Raw genomic sequence first — 26,394 nt, 5'->3', positions numbered from 1 at the left:
CGCACACGTAGCAGCGCGGCAATGCGGTGGACGCGTACACGGTGTAGGCGTAGCCTTCTGTCGCGTACTTAAAATTCTAGTGAAGTTCCGTGTTGTTGGTGTTTAAAATCATAAAAGTTTGTCGCTGAAATGACAAGATGTGCGCCAGTTCTGGGACTCGTGTGCGCCAGGGCAGCATAATGATGCGGGACAGAACTTTGCCGAACCGCTCAAGATCTCGTTGTAGGTCGGCAGTTTTGAGGAAAGGTGTGGGGCGTTGGAGATGAACACTTTTTGCACGGGGGAGGAGAGAGGTGTGCATTGCACAAAAATCTCCCCCTTAAAAGTGAGCCCCATGGCGATGACACGTGCCACCATCTCTGTGTTGGTAAGGAGGACCATATAGCCGCAGTTCATGTGAGCCACGGTGATGACGTTCGGTTTCCCCACACACTTACATAAATATATAAACTACCTAAATATATACGTTAGCTGCACGAATGAAAGGAGAGAAAAATACGAGAAGAGGTGGATGCAAAAGTGGGGTAGAGGGAGCACAGGGTGGCGTCGGGAGAGAGGGGGGGGCAGTGAAAGGTGTTTTCACGAGCGAGAAACAGCAGTAATGAAAGGAAAGGGTGAGAAGGAGCAGAGAGAAAAGGAGTGAGAAATAGGAGTGATTGAACTGTTTGCAATAAAGCCGAAAAATAGGAAGGATGTAACAGAGGAGGGGAGGAAGGGTGGTGGGAGCTAGGGCTGTGAGCAGGCCATATGCCTGCCGAGTAACGAGTTTGTTAAGAGGAGAAAGGGGTACAGAGGTGGGAGACAGTACTCACAGAGGTGGAGGAGAGAAGATGCGCACTCGATGGAGCTCGGACAGTGAAAGAGGTCGCCGGAAAGTACGAAAAACTGTCAGGCGAGGCCAGGACAGAGAGAGAGACACACAGAGATAGAGGCACAGAGAGAGACAGAGAGAGGCGAAGTATAATTGAAGGGGAGATTGACAATAACTCGTGCAGAGGCATTTTTAATTTGTTGTAGGGGAGTGAGGGACAGAGACAGGGAGACAAAGCATGAGAGAATTGCAGTCGTCCAGACGTTAAAGATCAGATAATGAAGCAGGAGTTTGGTGGCAGATATTGAAATGAGGCAGAATTTATTGATGGTGAATGGATGAAAGTGGGTGGAACAAGTGAAAATTCGATTTTAAAATGTTTTTGGCCCATAGCTTAACACCACGCGTTGTAGGACCATGTAATGTCGTTGAGAGAAAGGGCTTCATTGTACTATGGAAGTGGGACTTTGTGGTGTCATCTTTGCGTACTTGCGGTGTTGACTTTGAGTGCTCTGATATCCGAGTTCCAAAAGGGAAATCACGACTGCCTTACTTTACACGACTTGCAACGATACAATTGGGAGACGTTGACAACACGTACACGTTATACGGCCAAAACAAACGGAACGAAATGTGTCCTTGTGTTTTTTTTAGGTTTTAATGAAAAGTTTATATTTACATTGCATGCATTTCTCTTTGGCAAACAATTTGCATTATACGACAGAGACAATGTACACATTGCATCGATGGCTGACAAACGTGAAGGGTGCTCGGCTAAATAACGAAAACACACACGCACATTATTAACACTTCTTTAGGAGATAGGCAGAATACAAAGTTGTAAATATGTTAGAAGCATTATATATTTTTATTTATGCATTTATTTCTTTATTAGTAAATGTAAGGAAAGAAGAAAACAATGACAGTCCAATAAAACCACTGCATACTGTGTAGTCTTTACAAAAAAAACAACGAGAAAAATATAGCCTTACAAATGTCCTGGACTGTAATCGGCTATGTACATGAAGAAACACGCGACACTGGGTGTGTGTTAATATACAGGCATGCGCATACACGGTCACACGGGAGGCAACACGATAGATTTACACACAACGAAGACTTGATTTTTTTCCCTGAAGTTGGTGGATTGAAAAAAAAATTCTGTTTTCTTTTCGTCTTGTTTAAGTATTCATTTAACCTATTTTAGGAAAAGCAAACAACAAAAACTTTTAACTTGAAAAATAAAGTTTACAACAAAACGCCAAACTGAGATCTCGTAGAGTGTCACTTATCTTACTCACGGCATTGTACGGGATCGAGTCTGCGCGACGCACAGAAAATAAAGTACTCCAAAGAGACTTTCCCATAAAATGATTTGCAGATAAGGAAATGTGTAAATGTGAGTATTTAAGGACAATACGATGTGTGGCATACGATTATTTGTGGATGAGAGGAGCTGGCCTTGAATAATAATCTGGACGATTCAAAAGGGCCACGCCTATTTCTACAACCATGTCCTGATGCTTCATCGCATTGCACGCCATGCATGGGCGACGAGCTCTGGTCACACTGACCGGAGTTTAACACCTCACGGATATAATGGTGTTTAATGTCAACCCCCCCGATAGATTATTCACAGAGCATTTAGGATTTGCGAATAAAGGAGAATATTGTCCATCTCGTGGCCCCCGCAAAACTCAAGTTTGCAGACAAGAAGATGACAGACAAAGAGAAAGTGCTACTCAAAATTTTACAACGGAGTGAACATATTTAGGTCGCACACAATTATGGGTAAACACAAAAAAGGTCACAAGAATGTGCAAGTCCAACTGAGAGCATGCACGTGTGTACCACAGCGGCCTCCGACACACACGGCACGCACGCACCCTGCCAGCATAAATGGGATCACCATCCACCGGAGAAGGGCCATAGTGGTGTGTGGATCAGGGCTGCCCCAGAAGGCGTGGCAGGGTGCCATGCAGGCCGCCTCAGTGGAGTTGCCGGGCCGTGTATTGCTTTGTTCGATATTTAACGGGCCTCAACGGATGATTTCCACGCGACCCTTGTTAACCATCCAACTTGAAATTTTTTTGCAAAAGCCAAATGTTCGGGCACGTGTATTTTTGATAACGAATTAGGCTAATGGGCTGGGATAACAGCTACTGGTTTGGGTTAAAGGTTTAGAATGTAGACAATGACGTGGGTTTGAGCAAAGCGTTGTTAAGGCTTAGGTCGTGGTGCAAATGTGCCGGTATACGACGGAATGCCATGCTGGCACTTTTTAAGAATCACGACGCGCATAAACCGGCACTTTCTCTGAACGTTTTAACCTAAAGCAACAAAAGTATTTTTGAGGGGAAATGTAGTTGACAGAATTGATAGGTTTCAAATCAGGACATCTACATTTTACATATCTACCTCAGGTTATCACAAGGGCTACGATTTTATGCAAGGGTTAGGAATAGTTGTTGGAGGAAGGTTGAGTTAGGGCTTGGTTTAGTGTGAGCTGAATCTAGTTTTAAGTCCTTAGGGGGTTCCTCAAGGCTCAGTACTTAGTCCACTTCTTTTCTCGTGTATGTCATCTCAACAATGACCCACTCGCAGAGTAACTTTGTATACTGTCGATATTATACTGTATATCATCTGCAAATGACGATCAGACAACATTACAACTGGATTTCGATAAAACTAAACAGGGCCTAAGTCTTAAATAATGCAACGTAAAATGTTATTCTGAAGTCGGCCCTTGCACGCCTCAGAATAAAAAGAAATATTCGTGCAATACCACAAAGCACTGTGGCCTTGTCATTGTACATGTAAGATCCTGCACGTTCGCCGGTATTGGGATTAATTTACAAAAATAAATGTGCCTCTCACCAACCACTCACCACCGATTCGCTGCCTCTTATGTTCTGAACTGTTATTGATTTGCAGTGACACGAATTCGAATCTGCTTATTAATCGCAGCATTAAAGAGTGAAGACCCAACTTTCTGCTCGGCCCAAAATCGAATCTACTAATCATCGTGATCGCTGTACTGAGACTGGCTACCTGCTGCTGTCACCTGAGAAAGTGCGCATTTAAAGGATCTCCAAATTAATTACCTCCAGGTTTATATGGTCTGTTAACTCCAATTTGCACCATTGTAATTTAACACAAACTACACAAATCTTATGTTCTGAGAGTAAACGTGATTTTATAAATGTTCTTTGAACCGTGGTGCTGAAATCACGTAGAACAGTATCAGGTCCATTGAACGTTTAATAATCGTTCCTTCAAGTTGTTTTAACGAGTGACTGGACTCGTGATGTAAGAGCTTGCGATGGTTATATATTATATCGTCATATATTCTTGGTTAAGTTTTTAAAAAAATATTACAATGTTTAACGTAACTCATTGTTTAATGTTTTGCATAATATATTACTTTTTGGATTTGGAAAATTAGTCTTTGCTTATTATCCTTTTATTGCTCTTACTATTAATTCTCTCTTTATTCCAAGTTTTTTTTTAATAGGATATATGCTTTATTGCTGTATTTTCCTCTTTGATCCAGGTCTCCCTGGAAGAGAGACTGTTATTATCATCTGGTTATACATCGCTGGCACAACGATGTTGTTACTATGGTCATGGGTTATTTTAGGACCAGGGTTTGTGTTTGAGCTTGGTCTAAGGTTGATGGTAGATCCAGGATTATAGCTAAGATGAGGTTTAGAAAATGAAGTATATTTTAGTGATTGGGCTAGGCTGTTTGTTTCATGAATTGGGTGAGCAATGGGGTTTGGTTGAAGGCTATAGAACTTGGAATGCATTTTATACTTGGATTAAGGCCAACATTAGCGTCTGGCTTTTGTGACTCGGGTAAGGACTAAGTTCAACAGCGTTCAGGGTTAGTACAAAAGTAGGGTCAAGTTAATGACTGGAGTTTAGAGCTTGGACTAGCGTTGGATTAGAGTGGTACTGGGCTTAGGGCGAAGACTATGCATGGCTAAGGTTATGCTTAGAGAAAAGACTGCATTTTATCGGCCCAAAAAGGCACACTCACTGAGGGTAGTGCAAATGGATATTGGAGTAGTGTGGCATAGGGATATTAACAAAGCACATGGTAAATCAGCTCCTTACTGAGGTCCAGTTGTAATTTCCATTACAGCACGGTGTTCACGTGCGACAGCCAAAAGAGCCTCCCATGTAGAAATGTTTATATTTCAATGCAACACGAAGCCACCGGTCACCACCTTCGCTGCGAAATATTCTCTTGGTGACATCTGGCTCTCTCGTTCACACCGTCCGTCCGCCCACTCACCCATGAATTCCCAAATGGCAAAAGCCGTGAGACTTGATGGGGGCTAGAACCCACCCACCAGCCGAGGAAGACGGAACGACGCCACAAACAGACGGCACAAGCACACGGGGGCGCCACGGTCCACAGGGGTTCAGCACCATGTCCCACGGGGGTTTAGCGTTACGGCCCACGGCGGTTTAGTGCCACGAGCGGCCTCGTGCTTTGTGAGTGCTTTGTCGAACGAACGTACAAAGTAGGTTCGTTGAACTGAATGCACACGTTAAGCGTCTTCAAGTTACACAAGTGTCTCGTATACACAATTCCCTCAACTGAGTGTCTCAAGTCTGTTGTTGCTGTGTGTGTGCGTAAGGTGTGCTGGGTCGTGTGAGTGAGCGAGCGAGCATTTAGAGGAGCGTGTCGAGAGGTGGAATTGATCGTCTGCTAATTCTCATCCAGAGGCACGATGGACGTGTGCCAGGGGCACTCCTGCACAGGCGTCGCAAGACATCTGTGTGAGCGTTATGAAGCCAAATGGCAATCAAAAGCTGCCCCGGCAATCGTTTGGGACAAAATTGGCCGAGTTTGCCATCATTTTACGGACTCAAAGTATTCGCATATATATAATAACTTGGCATCCTTTTAACAGCAATTTTATTTATATTACTATGTGTATATATATTAAAAAAAGAAATAGAAAACAATACGTTTCTACTGATAAAAGCCATGTTACAAACTTTTGTAACGATTTAGATACATTTTTATTGCAATTTTTTTTCTCGATAATGCAGGGCTTTAAGCTGACCGCATATTTTAATAAATGTTTTGTATTCTACGCATAGAAGATAATTCAGTTTAGTGTAAAACTGAGGCGTTTTTCAACTCACGTTGCCTCCATTTGCACTAAATGCAGTGCTGCGTCGCTGATCCGGCCGATGCTGTTTGCTAATTGCTTGATAAGCCGCAGAGCCCTGCTTAATGCGTGCCGCATTTGTATGAGTCGAGTTGTTTGGTCACATCACCCATTGGGTCACTCTCATTCTCTCAAAGTCAAGCTTGTTTTGAGCCAAAATTTGTGACCTAAAACCTGAACAAGTGGCGTCTGCATTTCCCTGGGTTTAGGTCAGAGGAGGCTCTAGAAACTTCAAGGGGATGTGTGTGATTTGCCACTGATTTGGGGTTGATGGAATGAAGTGTGCTGTACGGATAACATATTCTGAACGATTTGCTTGCCACATCTTGTCAATGACCCTCCAAGGTGTATGCATCGCATCCACTAAAACCGTGATCTATATCGAGGCGTATATGAAGCACGTGATAAGATGGCCACTGCCCGCCAGCAAGCGGCGGTGGCATCTCTGAAGCCCAAGTCGCACCAACCCAACTCCTGGAATCGAGGTCACTTTCTCAGGATTATTCGATTTAAATCGGTGTCAAAGAGGCTGTTTGTTGCTGGTGACGCGTGTAGATGGAAGCCCGCGCGTGTGTGCACGAGGTCACCAGAGGGCTGCCGAGGATGAGCCTGGCGAGTCCTCATGCCTCCCCCTCGTGTGCCTCCTCGTGCTGCCGATACCCACAGCTGTTGCATCAATGGCGACAGTGCCAGATTGATTGGGCGATAACTGTACATATTGTGATGATGCCAGCATTGGGATCCCCAGGAGCCGCATTAGCACAAAAGCAATATATTGGCATTGTCTAGTCATTTCAGGACATTGAAATTGTTATGTTACAAGATACTGCCTATAACACAAAGTACTGCTCAACGTAAGCATTCTCTTGGGATTGCCTGTGCCATCAGATATGGCTCAGTACGTGAGTGATTGCTAGACATTGACTAAAAATGGAAAATTGTCTATTAAACGAGATCAGTATCTTGGTTGCTACGTTTAAAATTAATATTAGTAAGGGATTCTATATATCACTGTCAAATTCAATGGCTGATGCAGGTGATACTAGTGGCAGATTTATAAACCCGAAATTTCGAGCTTTTTAAATAGGGCCCGTACACATTATAAAAACACCACCGGACATGAACCACAATGCACCCATCTCTGGTGTGATGCCAGCTACCGGAAGGAATGCCGACATGAGCGGATAGGAATTACGTCGCGACCGCAATCCCCCATGAAACGTCCATCATTGGACGCAAATGCAAAAGCGCTCAAATCACCGTCTCCAGGCACCAAACATTCCCAAACCACAACAAGTTGATTTTTGCAGCCAACATGATTCGTAATATATTTTTTGGGTTAAGCCACAAAAATCTGGGCAAGTTGTGTCGACAAGACACCCGACATGACATTGTTTCAGCTCACTGGCAAGTTGAAGAACAATTCTCACTATCGGATTTAGCAATTAGAGGTGTGACATTTCACTTGAACTGCATCACGCATCAGGACAAGATCCAAAAAGTCAGAATAAGTTGGTTATGAGAATTGCTTACCGGTGAGCTAAATAATAATCGGTATCATTGGCAATGCTTTTACGTGACAATTTAATTTGTCTGGCTGCGTTGGGCGATGGAGGTTCTTAACGACACACATTTTTTGTCTGATTATTTCGTTACCTCAGCCCGAAATTAAATTACCAATCATAACCAAACCATCACGGAGGCCCCTCTCTATACCCTTGTGTCTCACAATGGGCTCCAGCGATCACGTCGCATGCGACAACTTTGCAACGAAGCTTCCATCAACTGGAACCAAGTTTGGCAAAAGTTTCATCACGTTTTCACCCAAAAGCAAAAAATTTGAACTCTTATAAAGAACCGCGTGATCTTTTTAGATTTTCCGTGCGCGAATGCGATTAGAGCTTCCTCCGAAACATGCAAGGGGCTTATAGAAATATGTGGAAGTGAATGCTCCAGTATGGCGTTTGTGGTGTATTTTTCCCGAGTGCAATGTACGTCCTCGGCGTTCTTTCAGCAAAACGCAGCGAGCGTTTGTGCGAATTTGCAATCCAACTCATATCTTGCTTATTTTTTCTCTTCATACGTTTTTTGCTCGGGTGATAGTGCTCCATTGCGAGGTGAGTTATGAGTTTGGAACCATGCTATTAGCCTTCACCCTTTATTTGGTTCGGGCGAGTCTATGAGGCGCGTAACGCGATTTCGCAGCAAAAGAAATCGCTCAAGAAATAGCAAAATATACGCAGTGTGGCAGTGACGATTGCGGGCCAGGTCAAGTTGGATCGGGCATCGTTGTTCAGAGACCAAGAGGTAAGCACTACCGAGGGTTGTAACAAATGAGGCCAATGCAGCTGCCGATTTAAGCACAAAAAGTCCACGATGATGCATGAGAGTAGTGTAGACTTGTTCAGATATTGTACAAGACGAACACATGGTCATATGGAGAAGTTCGGATGAATGCTTCAGATTTTGGACTCTTAAGGACAATTTCGGATCCGTTTTGGATTTCTGGACCGTACAGGGTACTCTAGTAAAAGTGTCGTCGTGTTAACAAGAGCCACGTCACAGAAGAGTGCGGAAGTGACGTCACTCACATGAAGTCACTTCGAGTTCTCGAATCAATTCTCAACGTCGATTTTTTTGATCATCCGAAATTTGTAATCAAGATCTGATTTTTATTATTCGAATTAATCCAACATTGCCTATACACGTTGCTGATGGCCAACAAAGGATGGTCCTCATCGATGGAGGGTAAAACAGGTGGGCGTATAGCGCTTGTCATGATATAGGTTACAGGTGGGAAGTGTACTCTGGTTCCAGACCTATTGCTCACCGATAGAGTACATTTGTATTTGCCAGCGCTGCTGTCGGTGATGTTGTTTACACACTGCATACAAACACATGTCAGAAAAATGGCCGAACTATATTTGTCATCGGGTAGCATTTTAGACACCATACCTATAAAAGGTAATAATGAATGAATAAGCATATAAGAAATACACTTACAAAAATGCTGCATTCATATGAAAGTAGCAAAACATTTGTGGGTTTCCAGTTAAATAATGGCCGTAGAATAGCAATTATGTTATATGTTGGATATTTTGGCTCAAAAAACACCAGGATTGATTCCATATATTTTTTTATAAGCTCTGCACATGGACATCATTGCACAGCAGAGTATTCAACTCACATCTCGATGCAGTCCAAATTACGCTCCAACTGAGGCACCAAAACACCAAAAACCATGGGACAATCAGCTCATGGCGTGGTAGCTGGACTGTGCTTTTCTTAAAGTGTACAGGGAGTACGTGAATAAAAAATAGATTTGCAATCAAAGACGTATTTAATAGATGGTCAAATAGGACCATAATCTGTCCTTCACAATTCACATACGCCATGAACACAGGTGTATGTATTATTATACGTCCGAGGCGGAATAATAAGAGTGGTTGTGGGACTATGCGGTCTTGGAAATATGTTAAAGGCATTGGGAAAACCGTCTCACTGAATGGACCTTTCTGTGGTATGGGCCCTGAGAACTGGTGAGTGGCTCTCCGGTGATCCAAAACCACTCGCAGGCAGGGCACAGAAACCTCACAATCACTCAATAAACCAACCGTGAGCGGGAGAACGGAACCCCTGACGATACAGCACAAAAGATAAATACTGTAACACAAAAAGCACGTCACAGGAGTCTTACGGTTCAATGACTCGCAACTAAAGGGTCTCAAAAAAGGCCTCGCTCGTTTGCACAACGTGGATGTGAAACCATTCATTGGAAATGGTTTAAATTCTAGTGCCTTTTATTCGAATTTTTTTTAAAAAGTCACAAAGTGTCTGCATTCATTACTGGAGTTGTTACTCTAAAACATACTGAAACTGGAAGCTCATGTTAAGTAGTACGTTTCATAGCAAGTACTCAATTCTTAGCAAATGAATGTGCACATTCGTGTCATCGGGATTAAGGCACAGAGCGAAGTGGTGTGAATTTATTCTGGAATCCGCTACAAACAGCAGTGCCAAGTATCGCTGTGTAATGACCCAGAGGTGACATCACTTCTCCAGGTTATTCAACCCGACGTCACCCAACACCCCGACTACGCGTTCTCACGAGAGCCGTGCTCTCTCTGCAGCAGTGAGGACGAGTAGGGGGAGGGGGGTGCTTCGCTCAGTGCCCCATCTGCCAAAATAAACCTCCAGCAGCCCAGCTCAATCACCACGAGCGATCCGTCTGCCTCAAACGCTGGGGCACGCTGGGGTACGTTGGGGCACGCTTCTTGCGTCAGTGGAACCACGCCACCAGTACGGGTTTATCTGTGCAGATGCAAGGAGTGCGCCCGCGTGCACCAAGGCAGTGATTCTCAAAAATGGAGCACTGGCAATGCCAAAGGGACCACGGGCATCATTCGGGATCAGACTTCCTCCTGGATTTTGTCCTCAAGATGCGTGACGCGGTTTTAAGTGAAATGTTGTGCATAATTGTTACATTTGGTTGGAAGAATTGCTCTTCAACTTGCCCGTGTGAGCTGAAATAACAATCGGTGCGTGAATAAACACTGCTATTTGTAACAAGTTAATTTGTTTGGCTCTGTTGGCTAGTGGTGGATGGTCTTAAAACGACCCAAATTCGACCGGATCATTACGTGGCATGACCCAAACATCGATTATGGATTTGGGGTTTGTTTGGGGGGTCCACAAATGACCAAAGGATCGAAGGGAAACAAGCATCTACAGCAGATCCACAAAGCAACCCCCAAGCTCGCTGGTGGGCGGGACTTGTACCGGTGGCGTCGGCACGAACGGCCCCTGCTCCTGTCACAATCATGACGACAATCACTGCGACGTGGCTCTGCGACGTTTGACAAGTGACTGTAAAAGGTCTTTCGGTCCAAGGAAGAAGAATTAAACCGTGGGTCTATGGCATTGCTGGGCCAACTTTTTCAGCAGCAGTGCCCTCAAGCTCTGTAACACGAGAGCAAACTTTGAAAGGAGTCTTACATTGTTTTGGCAACGTTGTTGCAACGCACGATCTTCAAGACAGCAACGTTCCAGAATTTAATCTGTCTAAATTTTTTCTCCTCCAAAACATGGGAAATTACACATCTTGTACGATGTAGCTACGATACATAATTTATATACATGTGCGTGTGCAAGCTTACACTTTTGTACCGAAAGGAATGGCAACATTTCTAAATATGGTCTCAATGAAAGTAGATCTGAAGACAAAACATTGTTTGTTCCGGCTCAAACATGTGAGAAGTAAATGTTCATGAGAATGCATAGTCCAGCAATGAGCCAATCCTTAATGCGCCTGTAACTCAACCCGGTCTCCTGAAATAGAATTTCAAGCAACAAAGTGGCGTTGGGTTTCTGTGGCTTTACAAGTGTGAACGCCAATGTCAATGTGCGTGTAAAGAGACATACAACCTATGTTTGCACCTTCCCCGCAGTAACCAATGCCTGCAACATTCACAATGCCCTGTTTATCGTGCGGGGGTGAATTTTTTATATTTATTTCGTGACATCTGTGCAACAATACGTATCAAATCTTGAGATAAGACGATTTGCGCGCGCACACAACGACCACGATGGCTTTGACTGGATTGAGGTCGCGTGAGTTTTGGCAGCAGCGTTGCTAAGGGGCAGCGAGTGCTTCTGAAATTAACAAAAGCGTTGGTGTCGAGTTGACGCGATCAAAGTTTGTCGAGAATTAAGTCACGAAACTGTTTATATGTATGTTTGGAAACTTTACACACACACAGCTTATGTTTGACACGCATATTTGTTTTTATATCTCTGCAGTACATCAATTGTATGTTTGCCCAGACTCAATGACACCTCAATCATTTGCCAACAGCCCCCTGCTCAGTCTGAGCGCAGCACTTGGGCTATGGCATCTTAGCGTGACGAGTTGGTGGGCCTTTCGCGCATCATACGGTCAAAACGATGCACTGCGATTGGCTACAAGTAATCATGTGTGTGCGTCGCCACTACAAAACTGGAAATAAACCAAATGGACTCAAAGTTGTCAATTTTTAACAGTTACACAACTAGTCTTGAGACTCAAAAACCGCATGCAACAAACGAGCACCGTGTAACGCCAGCTTAAGGAGACAAATAGCCAAACTACGTGGATGGTTTCTGCTGATCGATGTAATTCTTCAAAACAAAGAACACCTTTACAAGCCAACCAGCACTTTTCACTTTGATGGCAGTCCACAGTACAGTATCTGCATACGAGTTGGAAGAAAATGTAGGTGTGACGAGATAATCAAACATGAGCCGTGTTCCCAGTTACATTTCCATTTAAAACCAATATAGCATCACCATTAATTGGTCACATGCTTGCACCCTTCTCCAGCTCTATCCACGAAATAAAAGCGACCATCGGCTGAAGAAAATGAGATACCCGCGAGTGTGACGCATGTTCAGGCCTCACGGCATCATGGCAGACATGCCACGGTGCTTCGCAAACCTCCATTTGGCGATTTGCTCAGCACGACACAGCCATACGTACGTCGGCTCAGACGTGCGATGCTTGACAACAACAAACGGCAGCTGACGGAAGTGGAATACGTTGCACATAAAATGATGCTCGGAGTAAGTGTGCGAACGAGCGAAGACGTCTGTGTGTTTCAGGATAACACTATTGTTGAGCGAATGATCAAGAGCGATAACAGAAGACGCAAGGCTACAATTATTGCAGCAAAATGAGAAATGAGTTTGAAAACGCAGCGAATACCCGAACCATATGGCTTCAATCCCAATGGAAGAAAGTTGGATTTAACTTTTTTCGTTTTTCTTATTTTCATATAAAATCATTTTTCTTTCAACATATTGCTACAGATTTATAGCCCAAGTGTGCAAGGTCAAAATAGACCTTGTTTTTTCGGCGTGTTTGTCCAAACAAGTACGAATTCGAGGTCTTAAAAGGAAAATAAAAATAGAAATATTGAATGTAAAAAAGCACACTTTTGTGTTTTTTGATCGTCACTTTGTCTTTACGTGCACTTAGCGCGTTTCACGCTCTCAACGTCTCGCTCGGTGTTTACATTGTACAAGTCACGTGACTGAGTCGCCACCTCCGAGCTAATCGCACGACGACGATGAGGACGACGATGAGGAGAGAGTTGAAGCGTTGAACTCTCGGTGAACGCTCTCGACGAGGTGAACTTTCGCTCGTTGGCGCGCTGGGCGCCAGGTGGCGGCGCCAGGTGGGGCCCATGGACGTTTGTGCAAAAAAAGAAAGAAACCCTCTTCACGAGTCCCGGACCAGGGACATAGATTGCGTAGACATGCGCATCACATACCTCTGTGACCAGTAGACATGGTTAGGGCATGGCCGATTAAAAAAAAAGCCTCATGGATGACTGTAGCCCATTATGTTATTAAGTACAGTATATTCCCTTCGGTTAACAGTGACATCGGTTAACGGTTTTTCGGTTAACGTTTCGCCTCCCATAGGACCCCCATGGTTTCTACTGATGTTAACATTTCTGTTAACGAAAACATGTTTACTTTTAAAGCACGCGGGCGCCAGTTTCGGCCAACCCGAGCGTACGCAAGTGTAAAGCTTTTTGGCATCAGTTGCGTTTGTGTTTAGTTTGTTGTGCTTGCCTCCCGCACCTCCGGTTATCACGGTTGGCTACGTACGGTGCGAAAGAAGTTAAACATTCATACAATATAAGTTTATGTATGGGTAATGTCATAATTCGAGATTTATGCTGATTACTGGCGGCACACAATGGCATACCCTTATCAGTAAATATCAGTGGCAATTACAGCACTGCTGGAGTGAGAATGGTACTCGGAGACTATCTTTTGACTTAAAACTTTCGTGACTGCAGGAATTCATATTGTTGATGCTTTCGGTAAGTCATGTAAATAGAAAACAAAAAATCTAGATTAAAAAATGAAAATAATTAAAAACCATTTTACAAATAAAAATAATAAGCAAAAAATACTACATTGAAAAAAATAAAAGCTATTTATAATTTTATTAGTATTATTATATTTAATATTATTATTCTTTTATGACAATAATTTCATTATTTTATTTTTATTTTTAAAAATGTGTGATTTTTTTGTTTTCTATTTACGTGACTTTACCGAAAGACCCAAGAATACGGAGACTGATAATAGGGTTTTCCCCCTTTTTCTGGCAACAAAGCAGGTGTTAAGATGTTAAAACACCAAACTGAAACCTTTTACAAGGAATCATGTCTGCATTAACCACAATTCTTGTAGTCAGAATTCAAACAAAAAACATACACTGATAATATTATATGCATTGTCCTTGAAACTGATTGCGCCACACCAGAGACAGCTTTCTTTTGAGCCTCGTCTCAAACGGTGTTAGACCAGAGGACGCCTGGTCTAACACCACTGGTCTAACACTGTTTGCGACGAGGCTAAAAAGAAAGCTGTCTCTGGTATGGACCAATCAGTTTCAAGGACGATGCATATATTATCAGAGTATGTTTTTTTTGTTGCATTCTGACCACAAGTATTGTGGTTAATGCAGACATGATTCCTTGTAAAAGGTTTCAGTTTGGTGTTTTAACATCTTAACACCTGTTTTGTTGGCAGAAAAAAGGGGAAAACCCTATTATCAGCCTGAATATGGAGACTATCTGCCAATTAATAAAATAATAAGGCATTACAAAAAATTAACTAATGCATTGCCTAAATTAACTTCTCTTTTACAAATGAGAATGGGGTTTCACTTACCCCGAGATTTAGCACTTTCAAGTAAATATTTGCGTTCAAATTCTGAAGAATTGTATTATTATTAAATAAACCAAGCTGACAGAATTTTTTCCCCAAACGGCAAACAAATTCTAATGCCTTTGGGTCAATTGTAAATCTATAGCAGATGACGAAAATGTTTTCTGCATTTTGTTTCTCAATTTGCTATTAAAGCTGACCCTCCTCCTCCTGGGACAGGATTCCTGGATATTGTTTTTGTGTCGAGCCATGCCCCAAGCATGTCTGAAAAAAATGGTGCCATGTGATGTCTTCGGTCGATGGGATGGCTGTGCCCCAGTCAACCCTAAATGTGATATACGGCAGTTGAACAGACATCAGCTTCACGCGCAACACCTCGGTTATAATAAGATACACTATATATATATTTATAAACATGCACTGCTATACAAGTACGTCCCGTACATCACTAGTTCGTTAAAAATAATAATGTATTCACATGTATTCATACGAGGCTTGGGCCAGCAAGCCATTACACGTCTATAAGATATTTTTTTCTCCCTCTCAATATTATCGTGATTATTTTATAATATAAGTGTTGTTTGATTACTTTTAGTGTCATGGTTACAGCAGAAATGTATATAAAAAAACACTTTGGGCCAATACACGTGGGTGGCATGGGGGGGGGGGCAGATCCTGCGCATTTTGGCAGAACAAAAAGGGAAAAAAACCCGCCACAACAGCAGAAAATGCCTCTCCTCCAACACACGAACCGCGCTCTCCCCACTATAAATAAAAATATTTGTCTGCAATTTAGCAAAAAAAGTGGCGGCATTCACTTTGCTGTGGAACGCGCACGGATTTGCGTGCGTGCGTGTGCTCTGTCTACGCGGTTAAGACTCTGGCGAGCTCCCCCATCGAGAACCACAAACAGGAGCCGCTCATCGCCACAAAAGATCCCCCTACCCGCCACGTCCTCCTGATCGAGGGTGGCTGATGCATTCGGTGGGCAGTGGCAGCACGAAGCTCAACCCGACAAACACATCACTGTCCAGTGCTGATCACAGCTGGCTGCGGTCACGGCTGGCCGCGGTCACCGTTCGATGTTTGTTGGCACGCACGCAAATGGAAGTGACGGCAACTGCTCAATGCGAACAAGTCTGGCGGCTTTGAGCCCCTCAATGATTAACATGTCCCTCCCGGCTTGTGGAGTGTTGAGATGTGGCCATATTGATGGTTTATTAATCCAAATTGTTATTTTGTAAAAATTTTTACTGGTGCCAACGATGTATGTACATCCTCTTGGGGTACATTAATGGACTTTTTCATATTTTCTTACTTTACTGAGTATACCTGGGTGCATATACCTTATGAGGATCGTTTTTTTTTAGTCCAGGTGCCATATAGGTGTTAAGCCAGTCATTGAAGAGTGTGCGACAAAAAATGTTGTGTCTGGTGAAAAGCCACAGATGAACACAAACGTTGCCGCACAGAGACGCTGTCATGAAAACATATTGGCTGTACCGTGCATCTGCAACCTACTTGCTGCACTGCGCCATACTACGGGCACCAAGTTTTTAAAAAAAATCAAGCATATGACTATATCATCATCATAACTGCCTCTTGATCCTAGAACTGTTTTCGGAATCTGTGATCTGCCAATGCAGCTTTCGAGTTTTGCTGGTATAAGTGGCATGCGAGGTTAGCAGAGCAGGGAAGTCAACTTAACATTTCAATGGCACGACAAACAATATCAAACGTGCACTCTTGTGACTGTGATTGGCGGTTCCAGTACATGACAGCAAAAAGATAGCCATTTAAGGAAAACAACCAAAACCCCCAAGTGCCGGTTTGTGCTGTGGATGCCTCCAGGCTGTTTCCACACAAGTGTCACGCACCGTGACCCAAGAGAAGAGCGAGCTGCTGAAGTGTGGTGGTATGCGATCCTGTCCAGCTGAGCTCTGATGGATTAGAAAGATCCCCCAAAGTGTGCCGTAGTTTGGGTCTTCTGAGATTTTGACATTTCCAATGATTCCTTATAACCCCAAGTGTCACCACATTGGATCGCTCGCTGGGTCACGGACATTGAAGATATTGAAGATTCTGAACAATTCTACCTGTGCCATGAAACTGGCTGCTTGAGTATTTGGGCGTTTCCAATGGAATCCTGAGAATCCTAGATGTTGCTTTGTTTTTGGTTGTTGGGAGTCTAGAGTGTTTACACTGGATCCTGCCAATCCTATTCATGGCAGTTTGGCTCCCTGAGCCTTGTGGATTTCCATTGAACCTTAAGAATCATAAACATGTCAGTGGGGCTTAGACTACAGCAATTAGCATCTCACACCGACATGTCAAGATCATATTCATGTTTCCACTTTGCCTCGTAACACGACCACAAAAACACAGCTGGGACGTGGTTGGTGTTACAAACGATGAGAAGTGGATTGTGGATAAGCGAGATGCAACTTCCAATGGGTCACGTGGGAATGTTAAATAAAAGTACAAGATGCGCGCAGGGGCGGGGATTGTGCATCAGCCCCCAAAGGTAGGCCCACCACTTTGTGAAATGAGAGTGATGCGGCATTGATGGCACCTACTGGTAACCCCTCTGAAAAGGGGAGCCTTTTTGTGGACAGCCACCACCGAATACGTGGATAGGAGCCTTCCTCGTCCACTGCTGCCAATACCACTCGGACATTTGCCCGGCATTTGGCTGTGCGAACACTCCTACTGTCACTCCTGAATGCACGTGTGTCATGGCAAAACATAGTGCATTTCACTTTACACGTCTGGCAGTGCGCGTTACATAAAGTGTCAGTTATTGGGAAAAAAACACGAATAAAATACCGTACTATTGTACAGTATACATAAACCCACGTGCCTAGATTTAGAATTCCATTATTTTTGTTCTGCTCCTGACAGCTGATCGGGTCAAAGAAAGTCAGGTGATACCCATACGTTCACGCTATTGGCTGATCTGTGTGTAAGCCAAAAGTTCCATATGCAGGTGCCATAATACCCCGGAGTAGCAACAGTGACATGAAATGGCAGCGGGCGGTAATGTTTTAAAGCCGTCTCTGTGACATAAAATAACTACAAAAAGCATCCCGTTATTTCCATATGGGTGTCATTCTCAACACAAGTAGCGGCTCTTTGCGATATATATCATTGTTGACTTTGTGTTACAAGCAACATAAACGTGTGATAATTCCCTCGGTCACTGGCTTTGGGCAGTATCAATTGGAATTCTGCTATATTTAGTAATGATTGCAACCCATAGCCGATGCTTTTATTAGTCATTCGACGAATGGAATAAAACTGCCAAATGTATATTTGAGATGGGCCTACTCTAATACATATTGAGATATAATGTCAAGTCACACTCAAAAAGTTTTGAGAACGGGAAGTCAAATTGACTCGTGGAGCGATCCACGCACAGGATCCGGTGCGTGACGGCTGTACTGAAGGATTCGTACGGAGTAAACGCGAGGCATTTCAACAACAAGTGGTGGCTTGGAGGGGCTCAATCATGGCCAAGTCAAGAATACTGAGCCAGCACCACCGAGATGCTGAGTTTTGATCCAGAGCTACCACCCACACTAGGTAAGTAAACAAAGCCTGCACTGACAGCAGCGTGGGTTGTGGCTGGGTGGCTCAACATGCTCATGGCCAGAGTAGAGACACAATACTACCGAGGTCCTGCGTTCCATTCCACATCAGATTGCCGCTACACAAGAATCCATGATTATATGGTGGCTCAAAGATGGATTTTGGTTGTCATAGTCACCGAGAAGCTATCCCTGCCGCTACCCCCCCTGTACCCACTCACGACTCCTGGCTACGCGGACTCCCCCTGCCTTCCACAGCCGCCACCAACACCACCACCCAAACCAGCCCAAGCACATGTCCGGGGGGAAGGAGCGGGGCCTGAACAGAACAAGGCGGGGGCCTAAAGAGAAAGGTCTCAGAGTTTACAGAAGTTGACCTTCCCTGTTGAGTTAAGGTAATAGATCCAGCGCATCGAACACGCGTGGCAGGCAACAAGGCCACAAATGTGGCACCACAGCCCAACAAGTTGGGTTTTTGATGCTTAGAAACGTCGATGACCTCAGCCCGGTCACTCATGACCACAACACAACAACAAAAACTTAATCGTGCATATTCAAATTTTTGCTTCACTTGGCCTGGCCCAGGTGCCAGGGGCCTTCGTCCGATGACAATACAAAAAACCCTCCCACGGAAACGAGCATGGGTGCTGGTGCTGTGTTGAGATACCCTGAGTAGAAGCCAATCTGTGTTGTCGTATGATAAGTGAAGGGCATTGCTCCGCTGCTGCTGACAGAGGGGCTGCAGAGTGGGAGCTTCCGCTGTGCGGACCCCAAACAGTGCAACTGGGATTTAATCGGTGGAGAAATCTTAAGGTTTAATAAAAAAAACAAAGTGCATCTGAATTAAAAAAAAATCAAAATTTTCAAACCATTTTGGTTACCTTTCATCATATGCGCACACATGAATATGCCAAATTTAAATCGATATTGATGAATTTTTTTTTACTTTTGATATTTTTTTCGAGTAAAAAAAAGCCTTGTTGGCTTTTTTTCCTGCAATGTCCACAACACGTTGATTTTTGTTGTTATCTTGGCAGAAGATTATTGTCCTTTCACCAATGGCCACTGCAATCAGTGGTCTGGAGGAGGAGGGACCACTACCCATCCACCCACTGAGAAGACTGACGTGAAAACTAAAATTTTAAAAAAGAATTTCAAATGAAAGCATTGCACATCGGCTTGGTATGGCTTTTAGAAGCGGGGGGTAGTAGCGTGGCAGGGAAGTGAAGGAGGTGAATCTTAATGCCTGGCACACCGCGAGGGGGTGCCCACGCGCGTGGTGGTCTCCTGCCGGGAGATATCTGGGCGCACGTGCTGCACCCACGCTGCCAGGACTGACGACGCCCGCATCAGAAATGCAATCCAGTAATAAGCGCCATTCTTTGTGAACTGGGATTTGCGTGAAGCTTCTGAGATGGCGAGAGTGTACGTATCTCACAAGGTACTGGTCCGATATATATAGATTTGGAAGGCATTGTTCAGTGTCACTCAACAGTAATTGTTGAATACCAGTCTACCACCAAATACTGCATGAAGCAATGCCCAACACCCATAGATCCTGTCTTGGGCAATACCAGGACACTGCTTCCTCAAGGAAGACGCAAGCCCACAACACAAGCAGCTGTGCTGTAGATGTATACCATGGCTGTTTTTTTAACGGAGCATCCGGCACAAGTCTGAACTAGCGTTGTTAAACAAGTGTTCATTATTTAAAGTAACTTAAAGCCACTTCCAGACACACCACCGTAGCGCCGCCTGTAGTGGCGTCCCTCGGCCCAGCAAAACCCGACCACGTCGCAACGCATGCCGGGAGCAGCTCCACACGGCCCCACGTGGCCCCACATGGCCCCATGAAGATCGGCGTCGAGAGGGATTTGAAACTCATAACGGTGGCACACCCTGTACCGTAGCTGAGGTTCACTCGACTTACGAACACCTCAACCGCCGCACCACCGTAACGGCAACGATGAAAGCAACCAACCACTCTTTGGCCTGCGCCTTCCCATAAAATGGTGCCTAGTATCAGGCAGTACCCTGCGAGACCGATGGTCGGTACGTCACCATGTTGCGAGCACGCGCGTCAGGATCGCCAGCGTCGATCAGCGCCGCTGGTTGGCTTCTCCCCACGGTGCCGAAGTCATCGAGAACGCTCAGTGACGATGCGCCAGAACGTGATGTATTGGAGCTGCAACTAATTGGCCAACTGTGTTCGATAATAAGGACGCCACTGGGAGCTATGCACTTTTAAATCTAGATTAAAAACTCATTTCCTTAGAACTGCTTTTTGTGTTTAGTTTGTTGTCCTTCCCCCACACCGCCGATAAGCACGGTCGGCTACATAAGGTGAAAACGAAGTTCAATGCACATACGTACAACTGTGTAAACAAAGGTCAGGTCAATATTAAAAAGTGCTCAAAAACAAAGTGCCTATCCAAGAACGACCTACGGAGTCGGTTTCTTGGACGGTGAGTGATGGGGCCTTAAGCAAATTCTTTTTCGCTCTGTTCTGCTCAATCGTGAATCCAACTGTATATTATTTCCATAAACAATGAGTTATTGATTAGTTGACAACAGCTCTGTGAATTTGTTGATAGTGTTCATCAGTGCTGTCTCAGGATTCATATGGTTATTAATTAGGATATCAATAAGTGTAGTAAGCGTCGAGACAAGGACTTTATCGCAGGTGAGACAAGGATTTTATATCGGCTGAAACGAGGCGGCTTTTGTACTGGACGAGACAAGGGTTCTGTGTTTGTTGGGAGTCCTGTGATCCACAACTTCCGTTGACATTGTCACAATCCAAAAGTCGCAAGTACAACATCTAACACAATTGATTAGACTTCAATATCACAGCTAATTGACAACATGTTGCAGCTCCAATACGTGAACTTTCACACTGTTACTTTTCTTAAACGCAAAACATTCTGTAACAAGCAATGGTGTGGGATGACTAAACAATCCCGGGCATATTATTATTAAACACTACACAAGTTTGGTTCTGATGGGAGAATACGGTACGAAATAATCTGATTGAAACACGAGTAACGCAATGTAACGTAACGAAATGCTCAAATCTTCACCAATGAAACCACAGCAGTCAATGCCATTTACCTAAAAACACACACGAGGGTTTCCGCAAAAAACCGAGACTCATATTTTGACCGCAGCAAAGCAGCGGGGACATGGTGGGCGGCAGGGACACGGTGGTCGGCAGGGACGCACGTCAAAGGAAGAGGGAGCTGCAGTGCAACGCCTCGCCGCTTTGCCGTTCTATTGGCGCGCTTCGCCCCACACCACCGCCGGTGGTGGTGAGCGTGACGGGGCGAGACTCCACCTGGCGCCACGACGGGGTCACGTACGGCGCCGTCTGCTTGGTCCGCGTGTCCACACCCACCCGCCGTTACGATCCCTCGCCCCCTTGCCCGACTGCCAAGGGCCCAAAATTTCACTAAATCTAGAGGGGAGGGCCACGGTTGTGTGTCTGTACCGCACAGCTTCTTGCCACAAAACACACACAAAAAAAGAGGTATTGCTGCAAGTCTGACTGGATTGCCCTGCCAGTGAAATAAACGTGTAAATCTCACCGATGTCAGTACAAGCATTCATCCTCGCTATGCGAGCCAAATGTTGACGAAATTGTGCATCCACCCACGGTGTTTTCCGTGGCATGCTGACGATGGAAAGTTAGCCAGGAGGCATTTTATGGGTTAATGGAAAAAAAAATGTCTCTTTCATTTACAAAGTGGGACCCTTATTATGCCATTATCCACCTCAAATTAATTTGGACATTAAAATCGTCCAGCGCACTGCGTTACTACTTGACATTGAGTTTCAACGTCGCAAAATGCGACATATGTACGTGCATTGGATCCCTTAATTCGGCTCAGCCTCGAATGTGCCATTTCAATTCCAGGAATCGGATGCACGTACACATATGCACGGTCGACTGACAGGGACGGTGAGCACTCGCACGTACTCCACCTCCGACAACACAAAGCGACGTAAATAATAAACAAAAACAAACCCACGGCCCTGTGTCACGGCAGCTGGCGCGTATGAACCCATCGAAGGAGCACAAGAAGTAGCAACAACACCTCAAGCCTGGACGTCGCCGCCGCCACCGCCGCTACTGCGTTAATACTCACGATAATTTTTTGCATTCAGCTTCAGGGCGCTTTGCTTTTTAACACCTCAATTATTAACGTATTTTTGTTTTGTCGATGCTGGTAAATAATACAAAAAACTTTCGGTATTATTTAAATTTTTCCAAGTCGCGCTAGGTTTTGGGCCGAGCGCGCTCACAGTGCGTGATGACGGAGCGGGGGCCGGTCTGCTCGGCGGTGACTGCCGGCGCGGCCGCGGCCTCAGGCGCCGCCGCCGCCATGGCATCATCGCCGTCATCTGCGCGCTCCTCCAACACGGCTGGGCGCCGCTTCTTGATGGGCAGCGTGTCAGGGGCCAGCCTCCGCTTGAGGCAGCGGGGGGGCGGCACTGCCGCCCCCGATGCGCCGTTGCTGGGTGCGCGTGCCGTCCGCAGGTCCAGCGGGGCGTCCTCGCCTCCCGCGGCTCCGCCAACGCCGCTGCCGCAGCAGCGAATCACGTCGGCGCCGTCAGAGCGGCGCGCGATCACACTGTCGCGGCTCGGGCACGGCCGTTCGCTTTTGATGGCGCCGTTGACCCCGTTCCACGGCCGCTCGTCTCGGCTCGGGCCGACGACGACGGATGCTCCGACACCGTTGTCGCTCGGACCGGAGAGTTTCTGTGCGATAGGAGTGCGGGGGCCGCCGCCGTTTCCGCGGCCGTCTTCACGGTCACCGCCCGTCGAGTCCTCTCGAGCCGCTTTGCCGGCGTCGTGGGTGGGGGGCCGCCCCCCCCGAGCGGGTGCCGCCGCCGCCTCGTCCTCACGCGCTTGCTCGGCCGGCAGTGGCAGAGGGGGGTCCCTGCGGTGAGATCGAGGAAATGCGGTCTTCGAAGACCGCCACTCGGCCCGTGTAAGTGTGAGTGTGCATCCACGCGAGCGTTGTGGGAGACTACGGTGTGGTGGCTAGTCAGGCGGCTCACCGACAAGGCGACGAGCGGCTCACAATTCAAGAGTTGTGAGTTCAACTCCTTGTTGGTGGTTTTGGTGATGGCTGTGGTCTTAGCGGTCATTGTGGTTTTTATGGTCCTGGTGGTTTTGGTGATGGTTGTAACTGTGGTTGTGATGGTTATTTTTGTTTTGGTGGTGGTTGTTGTTGTTATTGTCATTGTGGTCTGGTGGTCGTTGTGATCTTTGTTGCTTTGGTAGTTATAGCAATGGTGGTATTGGTAATTGTGGTTGTTTTGGTGGTGGTGCTGCTATGGATGGCATTTTTGGCGTTATATGTTGGTGTTGTTGTTTCTGCTGTTGGTGATTGTGGTGATGGTGGTTTTGGTGCTTGCGCTGCTGGTGCTGGTACCTGATCTTCGGTACTGTCTTGCCGAGTGAGCTCTTGATGGTGACGCCGCGCTGGCCCTGGAAGCTTCGGCCAGGGTCACCGGGTGAGCACTTAGCACCCTTGCTGCACGCTGATTGCACACAACACCCACCATGCACCAGCATTCAGGCATAGCAAAAGTGCAAAGACAAAGACTTCCCGGATCGCTTTAACCCTTTCCCGTCTTCCCATTCCGAGATGTCGGAAAGTTGCAGGGTGGGTCTCGTTTATCGGGAAGGGGGGGGGGGGTCGCCAGCACCACATCCAGCCACCTGTGTCTCCCCAGTGGTGATGTTTATACACCGCACCAGGCACCCATTTGAGGCTGACTCGACCTCGGGGAGGCCCATAACTGGTTCAGATGATTGCTACCACCGGTGTTGGCCGTAGGCGGGAATCGAACTCGGGTGACATAGCGCGCTAACCGCTAGGCTACCGCTCCCCACATTTGCACAGGTTCACCCACATTAATTCTAGATTTGAAACTTTCGTGACTGCAATGATTCATATTCTTAGGTTTTTTCGGTAAAGTCACGTAGGTAAAAACATTAAAAAGTAAAATAAAATAAAAATCACGACGTTTCGGAGGCAACACAAGCTTCCGTCTTCAGGTGGTACCGTCACAGCCACGACAGCTGTATCAAGTAAATGAGAGATTGCAGGAGTTACCACTGCGTTTATATAATGGTTGGAGAATGTGGTGGGGCAAGGGCCGCATACTTATTATTAATATGGTAAGGTGAGGTTTGAGACTAAGAATAGACTGCATAACAAAGGCTGAGCCTTTGTTATGGAGAGGTGCGGTTTGTGACTCAACCTGTAACAAGAAGACCACCACTAAACATGGTTAAACAGTAATGGTTGTCTGTCAAATAAGATTGGCAAATAAGTGTAGTTAAATCTTTTTTGCATGGTTAATCATATCTTTCCAATGATTACTCAGTTTGTAACCGTCATCACGGTTGAAATTATGTCTGTGTTTGTATATTTGTATGGCTTCGTGTACAAACCTTTGATGGTAGCCAGGAGGTTTGCAGAGAACCTTGGTCTCGGAAAATACAATTTCATGAGAGCCCACCGAGTTGTAGCAATGATCGGCAACGGCCGAAGAATCAGTTCTGCCGTGTTTCAGATCTGACTTGTGCTCGCGGACACGATCAGAAACATGACGTTTAGTTTCTCCAATGTAGCAATCACCACAAATGCAACTCAATTTGTAGACTCCAGGATACTGTAAGTCAGGAACGACATCCTTCACAGATGGAATCAAATCACGGATTTTATGCACTGTACTGAATCGGACTTGGATCTTATGTTTGTTTAGAATTTTGGAGATCTTTTTGGTCACGCCTGCTATGTATGGCAACGTGATAGTTTTGGTCGGAGTTTCATGTGGCTGTTTCTGTATGGTGGGAGAGACAGCTTGGCGGATAGTGCGGTCAGAGTATCCGTTCATCCTGAGGGCCCGATGTACATGTCTTAATTCACCGGCCAGGTGGTGTTGGTCAGCAATGCCATGGGCTCTGTGGTATAGCGTTTTGATGAGAGAATTCTTTTGAGATGGGTGGTGGTGGGAATCCGGTTTCAAGTAGGAATCTGTGTGGGTGGCTTTCCTGTAGACAGAATGTCCCAAGGATCCGTCAGGCCTCCTCTCAAACAGAATATCCAAGAATGGTAGTTTACCGTCTTTCTCCACTTCCATGGTGAATCTGATGGATGGGTGTCTAGAATTGATGTGGTCCAAGAAGTGGTTCAATGCTGGGAGGCTAGACCTCCCAGACTCTATGGTCTTCCCAAAATCCCAAAATCCATAAAGAAGGCACCCCGCTACGACCCATCGTGTCGACGATAAACTCTCCTACGTACAAACTAGCCCGTTTTCTATCAGATACTCTGCTCCCCTTCACAGGCAAGACCTCTTCGACAGTACTTAACTCAACCCAATTAGTCTCTATGGTTAAGGACATTGTACTATCTCCTGATGACATCCTCGTCAGCTTTGATGTAGTATCTTTGTTCACCAAAGTCCCAGTACCGGACACCCTAACAATAATTGAGGACTTAGTCCAACATGGATTGAATTATGATGTACCTGCGCTGGTTAGGCATTGCCTCACCAACACTTATTTTACCTGGAATGGCACCTTCTACAAACAGAATGAGGGTACCCCTATGGGCTCCCCCTTGTCACCAGTTATAGCCAACATGTTCATGGAAAAGTTTGAATCAGACGCCATCCAGACATCCACCCTGCGTCCTTCCTTGTGGAAGAGGTATGTGGACGACACTTTCGTCATCTGGCCACATGGCCTCCCAGCATTGAACCACTTCTTGGACCACATCAATTCTAGACACCCATCCATCAGATTCACCATGGAAGTGGAGAAAGACGGTAAACTAACATTCTTGGATATTCTGTTTGAGAGGAGGCCTGACGGATCCTTGGGACATTCTGTCTACAGGAAAGCCACCCACACAGATTCCTACTTGAAACCGGATTCCCACCACCACCCATCTCAAAAGAATTCTCTCATCAAAACGCTATACCACAGAGCCCATGGCATTGCTGACCAACACCACCTGGCCGGTGAATTAAGACATGTACATCGGGCCCTCAGGATGAACGG

General features: G+C 45.5%; 1 protein-coding gene across 1 annotated transcript in view; it reads right to left on the bottom strand.

The window, feature by feature from the left end:
• Nucleotides 1-1,447: 1,447 nt before the first annotated feature.
• Nucleotides 1,448-26,394, bottom strand: part of LOC144723750 (uncharacterized) — a 241,233-nt gene continuing 216,286 nt past the window's right edge. Inside the window, exons 7-8 of the mRNA XM_078602681.1 lie at nucleotides 23,750-23,858; nucleotides 1,448-23,251 (exon numbers count right to left, since the gene is read on the bottom strand). Coding sequence (XP_078458807.1) covers nucleotides 22,588-23,251; nucleotides 23,750-23,858 — 773 coding nt within the window. The 3' untranslated portion in view covers nucleotides 1,448-22,587. The remainder of the gene's footprint in view (nucleotides 23,252-23,749; nucleotides 23,859-26,394) is intronic.

Source organism: Lampetra planeri, chromosome 18 (genome assembly GCF_965212315.1).
Source record: "Lampetra planeri chromosome 18, kcLamPlan1.2.h2, whole genome shotgun sequence".
In the NCBI taxonomy this organism is placed as follows: Eukaryota; Metazoa; Chordata; class Hyperoartia; order Petromyzontiformes; family Petromyzontidae; genus Lampetra; species Lampetra planeri.
This window is presented reverse-complemented; position numbering and strand designations above follow the sequence as displayed.